The sequence below is a fragment of the Osmerus mordax genome, chromosome 3 (assembly GCF_038355195.1).
Source record: "Osmerus mordax isolate fOsmMor3 chromosome 3, fOsmMor3.pri, whole genome shotgun sequence".
NCBI classification, from domain to species: Eukaryota; Metazoa; Chordata; class Actinopteri; order Osmeriformes; family Osmeridae; genus Osmerus; species Osmerus mordax.
Window position 1 is genome coordinate 2701221 of NC_090052.1, and position 10798 is coordinate 2712018.

Genomic DNA, 10798 nt, shown 5'->3' on the forward strand with positions numbered 1-10798 from the left:
TGGTGCTGTGGACCAAATCTAAATCAACAAGTGACTGTAATGTTATCATTTGTGACCAAGAAGATACAGCTGCTGCAAATGGAACCAGTGCCTCTGCAGTCACCCAGAGGTCACTGTGACTTGCGAGTGCGCGGGAGCGCGCTATCGCTACATCAACGCCACACCTTGCGGAGCAGCGGCGTTCGCCCAGAGCCACCGAGCTCAGGGGGGGGGGGGGGGGGGGCGGGGGGGGGAAGCATCGACTCTCTCTGAGGGAGACGGCAGGCAGGAGGCAGACGATCCATCACGGCCGCCCAGGACCAGGAATAGCCCGTTTCTCAGCGTGCTCAGAGCAGGCCGAGGGAGGGAAGGAGGGCTCCCGCCGTGAGGGGAAAGCAGGAGGCTGCTGGACACCGAGCGCTCTCCCACCCCTGTGGCTCCAGAGCGTGGAGGAGATCGACAGAGCAGGAGGCTTTTTCTTATTCTTTTTTTTTTTTTTACACTGTTCTGGTTTACAGAGAGGTTGAAGTCATGGAATACGCTAATTTGTTCCAGAGCCTCCACACACACGCACACACACACACACCCCTTCCCCCAAACACCCTTTTCCGTCTCTCACCAGATATTACGAGGTGTTATTTCAAAGGCATTCCGAGAGATGGAACGAGGTTCGGAGGGGTAACGAGGATAATTAGGTTCGTTAACGAGAGCTCGGGCTATCCCACGTTAGCCTAGCGCACAAACACACTGCATCTGAAGGGAGAGAGAGGCTCGCTCTGTGGGGATAGTTCCACATTAAATACATCGGAGGCACGTACAAGCTGGCTCCATTACTGTCTGCCTGCTCTGGGCGCAGGGAAGAGCCAACCTTTCTCTGGAGGAAGGAGACCAGCAGGGTTGTCCTCCATACGAGGGTGCTCTCTCCCTGCCTTGTATTCACTTCCTGGGTGCCCTGAGACGGATTTACCCCTCAAACGGAAGCTCCCGTCTGCAGGAGACACCACATGCCGGAAGTCCGCAGTCCTGGAGGGAGACCGTGATGAAAACGAGGGCTTGTTTTTCAAAGCAGAACACAACAGATGCACACGTACACACACACAGATGTGGAGACGAAGTCAATTGATTCAGGGGTAAGCTGGGTGTGAAACACACACACACACACACACACACACACACACAAAGGGCTCTTCCTGTTCAGGTTGGAAAGAAAGAATGGACAGGTTTTTTAATAATCCTTCACTCCGGGAAGAGGGAAAGACAGATTTAGGTGGAGAGAGAGAGAGAGAGAGAGAGAGAGAGAGAGAGAGAGAGAGAGAGAGAGAGAGAGAGAGAGAGAGAGAGAGAGAGAGAGAGAAAAGGGGGGTGGGGTAGGTGGGCTATTCAGGCATGTGCCTGGTATTGTTCTCCTTCCTCTCTTGAATATTCACCCAGCCAGGCCCAGACTTGAAGAGTCCTGACCTGGCAACACAGCAAGCCTCCATCTTACCTACACTGTAGCTACAGCACAGTTAGAAATTCAGTTCTGCAAATACAATACAATTATAATTATTAAAACATTGTAAAACAATATATTTCTACAACATTAGTTGAAATCCCACCTGTATCACATGCTTTCTCCCTCTCAAGGGGAGGAGTGACAGCCAGCTAGACCAGCTATCTGAGGCTGGATCCACAACCTTTACATGCCAGAGCACCAATCAGGTGAGGACTCAGAAGACAGGAAGTGGACACGGTCCTGTAACACTACAGGGGGTGGAGCTAAGGAGGGGTGTCCAACCAACCCCTGACACGCACACCCTCTCTAACACACACACACACTCTGAAGCCTCAGGCCTGGCTGTAAACAAGGCAGTCTTTGAGACTATAAAAAGCCAGTGGAATGCTACTGGATCTGGTATTCTCCACAGCAGTGCTGGAAGACTGATAAGGATCAACAAGCAGCAGACAGGCTGCTGAGCACAGGTTCTGTACAGGGCTGTGTGTGTACGGGTGAGAGTGTGTGTGTGTATGTGTGAGAGAGCGAGTATGTGTGTGTGTGTGTGAGAGGAGTGTGCGTGTATGTGTGGTGAATGTGTGAATGTGTGTGCGTGCGAGTGAGTGTGTGTGTGAGTGTGTATACCTGTGTGTGTGAGTGTGGGAGAAGGAGAGAGTGAAAGGAAGGAAGGAAGGAAGGAAGGAAGGAAGGAAAGATGAAGATGCCCAGATGATGTTGGGACGTGCACCTCCCTCCCTAACCTGGAGGAGTGACGCAGAATAGTGCCTTTAAATACTCCGCTGGTGGAAGATTAGAAGAAAGTCTTCTGACCAACACTCCTATATATACCCTGTAGTCTAGGGCGTAGCCTTAATCTGGTTAAGGTGTATAGCACAGGGCCAAGCTAGACCAGAGAACGTTCTATGGGCTGTCTGTGCTCTGAGGGTGACCTTGATGACAGGTGGTCATCTCATGTAGCATCCCCGGCCTGGGTCAGGTGTAGGAAACAATTACTACTAAGAAATGAGGTGCGTTTGATTCGCCCACTCAGGGAGCCCTCGTTGCACTTGGCACTTTGTGATGTAGGCCATTCCTAATGTGCACCCCCTCCTCCCTCCTTGCCTCCCTCCTTCCCTCCCTCCTTCCCTCCCTCCCGCTCTCTCTCTCTCTCTCTCTCTCTCTCTCTCTCTTTCTCTCTCAGAGCACTTACTCTGTTTGGGTGGATAAGAAGCTCTGCCCAAGTCTGTCTGGAATCAGGAAGCACTTAATAACAGGGTCACACACACAAACACACACCTGTCTGACACCCTGCTGAGCTGCACGGGCGCGCACACACACACGCACACACATGCACGCACACACGCGCACACACACACACGCACACACACCGCACAGTACTTGTGGTAGTAATAGTGGAGTTCTGTTATCAGGCTCAGCATCGACAGCTTACTGGTCGGACTGCAGTATGGATGAATTGGTTGAAGACATGCAGACATGTAGGACTAAGAAGGCGAGAGGGAAGGAGAGACAGAGGCAGAGAGAGAGAGGGTGGGGGAGATAGAGAGAGAGAGACAGAGAGAGAAAGAGAGGGAGGGAGAGAGAAAGAGAGAGACAGAGAAGAGAGAGGGAGAAGGAGAGGGAGAGGGAGAGAAGCGAGGAGCCAACTGAGGAGAGAGGGGAAGGGATACAAAGGTTACAACAACTGTTTATACAGTTATATCAATGAAAAAAAAGGACAAAAGGAAAACACACTACAGAAAAAATCCCTTGACCACAGTTGGACCACCAGCTACGCTCCCAAGACACACCCCCCCCCTCAAGGTTCCTCTGCCCACCTCCGGAACCTTCCCCAGGGTTAGAAGGGGGGGGGGGGGGGGAGGGGGGCAGTGACCTTGACGTGGAGCACAGTGGGTCACAAACAGGAATGGGCCTGTGTCCGCCGAAGACGTAAACAGATAACATAACGGAGCACAGCCGACCTGACACTAGAACCCAACCAAGGACCAGGGACCAGGGACCAGGGTTAGGAACCAGGGACCAGGGTTAGGAACCAGGGACCAGGGTTAGGAACCAGGGACCAGGGTTAGGAACCAGGGACCAGGGGTCAGGGGAGCCAGTGTAGCTCAGCAGTGTCGACAGGACTAGATATACTTGTTGCTGAGGAAACCCCTGCAGTCTGCAGCAATAGACAGGCTCCGGAGCTAGCTAGATAGCCTAGCATGCTTCTGCAGCATGCTTCTCCAGCATGCTTCTTTAGCTAGCTAGCCTAGCATGCTTCTGTAGCTAGCTAGCCTAGCAGGCTCCCTGTCTCTGGCTTGAACTAGAAGCAAAAAGGAGGACAGTCTTTCTGCGAGACCTGAGAGCTTTTCTCCAGCTAGTCTGTTGCCCGGTTAAATGGTTTAGTAGGTCACAGAGGAACTCGACATGACACCTATATGCTAACAGAACACCCGGTGGCTATACAGCAGCTTTGAAGCAAATTGGTTGTATAACAACATTCTGTTAGTCACACCTTCTGTGTGCTTGAGTTCCAGACTATGACGTACAATGGTGCTATTGTAGACAAAAGCCGCCAAACAACTGTCCTGCTGGAGGTTTCGACAGCGACTCAAGGCAGGTCTTGAGAGAGAGAGAGAGAGAGAGAGAGAGAGAGAGAGCGAGAGAGAGAGAGAGAGAGAGAGAGAGAGAGAGAGAGAGAGAGAGAGAGAGAGAGAGAGAGAGAGAGAGAGAGAGAGAGAGAGAGAGAGAGAGTGCTGAAAGTGACAGCTCTGTCATAATATTTCTTAGACTGAACTGCTCCACGAGGGGAATAAGGGCCGGAGAGGTTTAGGATGGCTGACTGCACACACGGCCATACACACTCACACACACATGTTCATACACACACACACACTGAGGCATGCACACACAAAGACACATGCAGACAGGTTCACACACACACACACACACACACACACACACACACACACACACACACACACACACACACACACACACACACACACACAGTTAGAACAAGCACCCCAGCCCTAGAGGACAAAACCAGTCTTCCTGTGGACCAATCACAGCCAAGACCTGTCACTACAGCTCGGGAGAGGGCTGGACACTGATCTCCCTCTATAGACAGACCATGTGACAGGATGTGGTCATAAGATGACAGGCTGATCTTTCTCAGGGCAGCATGATGAGAAGATTAAACGACTATGCTTAACAGTAAGCTATTATGCTCTGACTGTGGGACAGATACAATGGAATGTGATTCGACAACATTTCACACAGAGCCTGTACTAGAGAGCTGAATCACCCCAAACCACTGATTATCCAGCCGAACGTTCATGTAATATGATACTGAGAGGTGATATATAGTAATTGATGACTCAAACTCATGAGGACGCCTACAATGGTACACAACCTGCTGGAGGGAAGATCTCTCTCTCTCTCTTTGTCTCTCTCTCTCTCTTTGTCTCTCTCTCTCTCCCTCTTTGTCTCTCTCTCTCTCCCTCCCTCTCTCTCCCTCTCTCTCTCTCTTACTTTCATTACCCTCTCTCTCTCTCTTTAGTCTCTCTTCCCTCTCTATCTCTTTCTTTACTCTCTCTTCCCTCTCTCTCTCCCTCTTTGTCTCTCTCTCTCTTACTTTCGTTACCCTCTCTCTCTCTCTCTCTCTTTAGTCTCTCTTCCCTCTCTCTCTCTCTCTTTACTCTCTCTTACCTCTCTCTCTCTCTCTCCTGGGTGTCTTTGCACATCCCCCCGCCTGTCTGCCAGCAACACCTCGCCTAGCTGTGACCCAAACTCCACCAGGGGCCTCTGAGGAATTGATCTGATTTCACTCGTCCCAGTTGAGGCCAGAGAATCCCCCCAGTCAGACGGCCGAGAGACAAGTGAAACCCTGTGGTCTCGCTGCCTTATTACACCGATCTCTCTCTCTCTTTCTCTTTCCATCTGGTGGTTAGCTGACAGTTGTGACATGAAGATATATTTGAAGTCAGAAGTCTCTCCGTCGTTTGTAAACTCTGGATCTCTCTTTGTTTCTTTCTCTCTCACGCTTTCTCTGTCTTTTCCTCGCGCTCTCTCTCGCTCTGTTTCTCAGGAAGAGGATAGCAGGCAGGAGGTGTCTCTGGGCTGGCAGAGAGTGCTGACCGAGCCAGAGAGGGGATTTCACGACCTGTCAGTCATACACGCTTCCACCCACCCACGCAGTCAGCCTGAAATGGCTCTACAGAAACCACAGGTGCCATTCGACGCCCGCACTGTTTCGAAACTCTTCTGAATCTGTCACGAGGACACAGGTCTTTATTACAGGGAATACAGTTTCCCTGAACACTGAAACTACCAAAAAAGATGTTTACGTTGTTGTATAGCCACACTAAAAGCCTTCAAGTAGCGAGTAGCGTGTTTTGTCACATCACATAACTTGTTAAAAGGAAACGGGAATTCTCTTCTATTTCACGGAAAACCTCAAGTGCTATGTAACCTTGACTCACCTTGATTGGTCCAGTGCTGAAGCAGATCTTCCTATTGGCTGGCGGAGGCTCCTCCTCCGGGGGAAGTCCCGGCATTTCAGAGGAGCTGGACTCGGGCTCGTAGGCTTCCTCTTCCTGCTCCTCATCCTCGTCCAGCTGGCTCCCTCCAGAGTCCTCCCCGATGCCGCTGTACGCACTGATGTCCACCAGGTCTCCCTCCGAGTAATCCTCCTTCCGAGACTCCTCCTCCCCGCCGTCCTCCTCCCGCCCCTCCAGCCCAGACCCCGCCTCTGGCTCCTCCCCCGCTCCCCTCTCTCCGCCCTCTCGCTGCGTGGCGTCACAGCGTGCCTCCTCTCCGTTCTCCCGGGAGGCGTGGACATCGGCCTGGACCAGCCGGCTCCCTGCCTCGGGGCCCTCCGAGCCCCTGGCTTCAGTTCCGGCCTCCCGCTCAGCATCGCCGGAGGAGGCGGTGGAGGTTCTGTCCCCGGGTCGAGGGCCGCCAGAGGCCTCGTCTTCGTGTCGGGGGGCTGCCCTGTTCCTCCGGGGGGACCCCTCCTGGTCGGAGGCCTGGTGGCCCCGCTCTTCCTGACCTCCGGGGGGAGGCACGCGCACTTTCTGGGCCGAGGCGTTGGAGTCGAGGCCTGAGGGCTTGGGGCTCTCCCCACGGGGCAGGGGCGAGGTGGAGGAGGGCCGGTGGAGGTGGTTCCTCAGGTCGCCCTTCTCGAACACGGCGCTCAGCTGGCTCACCGTGGGGCTGACCGCCTCCCCTCCGCCGCTCCCGACCGCGTCCAGCCGGTCCAGGGCCTCGGTGCTGCCGTTGAAGCGCACCACCACGTCCAAGCGGCCGTCCTGGAAGCCTGACGCGCGCTCCTTCTTCAGGAGGATGCGGTTGGTGGCCGCCTGCTTCTCCTGCAGCGTGCGCTGCTCGAAGATCTTCCTGGTCTCCTGCAGCTTGGAGTACCCCGCCGAGCCGGGGCCCCCCGCCCCCGCCCCTCCCTCCTTGGGGTCGAAGCGGTTGACGCGCTCCGACACGGTGGCGCCCAGTTTGAGCAGGGCGCTGTGGTCCACGTTCTCGTTCAGGCTGCTGGCCCTGGGCAGCGACAGTTTGACGGTCTGCTCGGCGCCCGCCTTCGACGGGTCGTCGTCGTCGCCCGGCGACTGCATCTGCATGAACATGTTTTTGATGCGGTGCACGTTGGAGCCGTAGCGCCGCCCGCGGCCCGTGGGCCGGGGCAGCGGCGGCGGCTTGCCATCCTTGCCGTTGCCGCCATTGGCCGCGCTGCTGAGGGCGTCTGTGGCTTGCTTCAGCGCCTGCAGCCCGGCCTCGTACGCGTTCCGGTGGGGGGACGGGCTCCTCAGGGTCGCCCCGGCGCCGCCGTTGTTGCCCCCCGCGGTCGGGGCTTCCGTCTTCATCATGGTTAATCAAGCGCACCTCGGAGTGGGACTGACGGACAGCAATGACAGCATACTGAAGCTCTGCCGGGACTACCTCGCCTCCTGCAGAGTCAAAACAAACGCACCCTTAACGCTAAAATCAACGTGAGGTCTGTTAGAAGGATGGACAAAGAAAGTGCTGGAAGAAAGATAGCAGAAAGAGAGAGAGAGAGTTGCTACATAGAGAGGAAAGGAATGTTGGTGAGAAGGCAGGAGAGGAGGGAGAAGTCAATATGAGCACAGCTGGTTGAAAGCTGGTTATGATTCAGGACCAAAAAAGAAGTGAGAGAGAATATGAGATGATCACTCGTGACCGCCGGCGAACGATAATAGGGAAGAGACGAGAAAACTGCAACTGTCATCTATAAACTGTGGCAAAAGAAGGCAGCTGAAGGACAGAGAACAAAAGATACACTGAGCCTAATGAAAAGGTGTCAATCGGTTAGATATTAGCAGAGAATCAACTCTAACACGGTATAATTATTTTGTGCCTCATCCTCTTTCCACTCATTAAAGGGTATCATGTATACCGTTTTTTTCTGCCTCCTTGACAACGTTTCAGGTCTTCCTCATCAGCGTAAGCTGCTGCTAAATGGAAAGACGCCACAGGGTCTTAAAGCTAACTGTATTAGCTACAATAATCCCCATTCATGCTACCAGAAGCAAGAGACTGACTGAGGTACACAAGCCTTGGAAATCAACAAGCTATATTCTGCTGAGAGCGCCAGACCTTGTGATGGAGTCCACCGCCCATCGTCGTACACATCATGTAAGACGAACAAAACTAAGCCCCCAATCATGTAAATATCCGACACAATGCCTCCATTCTCCCTCCTGCACTGTGCTAGTTTCCTGGTTTTGAATGTGAACCCTACACTCATAAGGCTGCTCATTGTATAAGAAACCCAACAGGGTAGTTATTGTGTACTAGAGGCTATAGTATGTTACATACATTATGCGCCTGTTTTCCCAAGAGGAGTTTAGGTATAGGCCTGGAACACAGAACACTTATCAACGGAAATTAAATGAATGGTCATATCAGAATGGTTAACTGTGTGCACCTCGTTTTTGTCGAAGTGTGGCATTTATATGGAAAGGAAAATACGACCATCATACAGCCACAATCTATTTTTTTGGAGCCATATTTTTGAACACAACATTTATCTTCTACTGCAAACTGGTATGGAATGAAATTTGGATTCAGATCTGAAGTCATAAGCCTGTACCGCCATACAGACTTTAGTAGGCTACCAGACTATTGTTGGTTTGTCTGAGATAACGTGGTATGACAGACAGGACCCTGATAGAGCAAGATGACATTATTGCAGCAATGTGGAAATGTATTAAATCAGGTGGCTACATTATAACGGTTCGTCAATGACACTGTCAAATGCGTGCCCGACTGCTGAGACAGGCTTTGTTGTGACGCGGATAGCCTAGTGGCAGACTATCCAACTACCAGGTCGGTTTACAGTTTAACGCCAAAAGATTGCATTATTTATTGTCAACGACGTTAAAAACGTTTGAACAGTCTTTCATTCACGAACATATTGTTTAAAACGTTTAAATGACGTTAGCGGAACATTAGGACCCTGCGGAAATGGGCCTCTCGATCACCTCGCTTCCCTGATGTCTAGCTACGGGTTCTTCCTGACTCTCTTTCTCCTGCAGTATGAATAACATTCGCACGCAAAGACAAGACGAACAAAAGCATTTTTCTCTGTTTGGTTACCATGTGTCCTACCTTATTCCCTGTGTTTCCCAAATCCTTGCTCCTTTATAATTCGTGTATTTGACAATCCATTGTGTCCACGTTCCGTTTTTTCGCTCCCTTACTCCCCTTGCGAGTGTAGCGCATTGACGACTGCCCTCTCTCTCTCTTCCTCTCTCTACCCCCTCCTCTCCATCCTCCCTCCCTCATCACCAACAGCATATGGCCCAAGTACCGTTAACCCTTAATGTAACGCAATGACAAATCAATAAAATGTTTAATAGAGATACTGGTTTGGATTCTGGGCCTATTATTTAGCCTACATGTTACTTTAAGGCTATTTATTTAATCGGTTTAACATAGGCTTACCAACAGTCTATAGAAAGTTAAACTATATCCAGACTTACTGCTCAGTTGTTGCTGCTCAAAGTAAACGTTGTTGTCATTTAGTTGATCATTTGTTTCCCTTCAAGCATGGGTGCATTCATCTAGTCAATATGCCTTATGTTAAGTCTATGCTATTGAACTTAAAAAATGTGGACACCGGATCTTAATTAGAGGCAAATTAGAGAAAATTAATTAATTAGAGAAAATAATAAAACTCGACATTAGTGTAAGTATGAGACATCAATATTGATCATTGTTTCTATAATAATAGTTAGCTATTTACCTGCCATTGTTGGCAGCGCATTCAACTGGACCATAATGCGAGCAGCTCAAATCTAACTATTAGCGCCATCGTGAGGAGAGTCTGTGAACCTACAAGAGTTCTGCTTTCCTAATGGGTTTACGAAAAAACTTACTGAGAAAAGGTATGATATCCTTCTGAGCCTACAAAACGTTATTTTTAGATTGCAATAAATCATTATAGCCAATCCCTTGTGTTTATGTAGGCCCTAGTCATATTTAAGTTAATCTAAACATTGATTGGTCAGTTTATTTGTTTGATCCCTTATTATTCAGATATTCACATTTACGCATCAAAATGAGTTACTTCACTTGTTGTGGTCTTTGTTTACGGTCTTTGATTCGGTGTGAATTCACCGAATCAAAGACCGTTTAATTCACACCGAATCAAAGACCGTTTATGAACTATAGGGTTTGAACATTTAATCAAACCCCGTAGAACCACACACACACACACACGCACGCACACACACACACACACACACACTCACTCACACACACACACACACACACACACACACACAAACACGCACATGCACACGCACACGCACACAGACACCACAAATAAACAACTGCTTCACTGTGGTTATGATCAAACTCACACTTGCAATGACCCAGATTTTTGCTGGGGTGTGAAGACAGCGGTCAACTACGTTATTCCCATGGGTCGAAAAAGTCTAGTCTGGACTCATAATAAATCACACTTCATTAACCATTAAACTGAGAGACACATCCTATTCAAATTTCAGTCGGTTTAACATCGCACTTCCGCAAGAACTCAATCAGACGTAACCTTAGCTACGCAGACGCAAGAGCCTTCATTATTAGTTCAAGTCTTATTAAAGTCTACGTGAATGAACAATATCTGATCAAATCAGATCCCCAACTAAATCGTGATAACATCACTAACAGTCCCCAACACATTCAATTAAAAACAGTACGCATGTAATACAACAATCATCAAAACATGAAAACAACATTGCACGAACACAATCAAAATACATTAACATTAGGCTAACAATCCCAGACAACCTGTATGCTAATAAGTACACA

At 50.2% G+C, this 10798-nt stretch overlaps 1 protein-coding gene across 1 annotated transcript in view; it reads right to left on the minus strand.

Moving 5' to 3' along the window:
• The window catches only part of ppp1r9ba (protein phosphatase 1, regulatory subunit 9Ba), a 39964-nt gene extending 30747 nt beyond the window's left edge, over positions 1–9217 (minus strand). Inside the window, 3 exon segments of the mRNA XM_067231502.1 lie at positions 5935–6218; positions 6255–7410; positions 9092–9217. Of these exon segments, the coding sequence (XP_067087603.1) occupies positions 5935–6218; positions 6255–7329 (1359 nt within the window). The 5' untranslated portion in view covers positions 7330–7410; positions 9092–9217.
• Positions 9218–10798: the final 1581 nt, after the last annotated feature.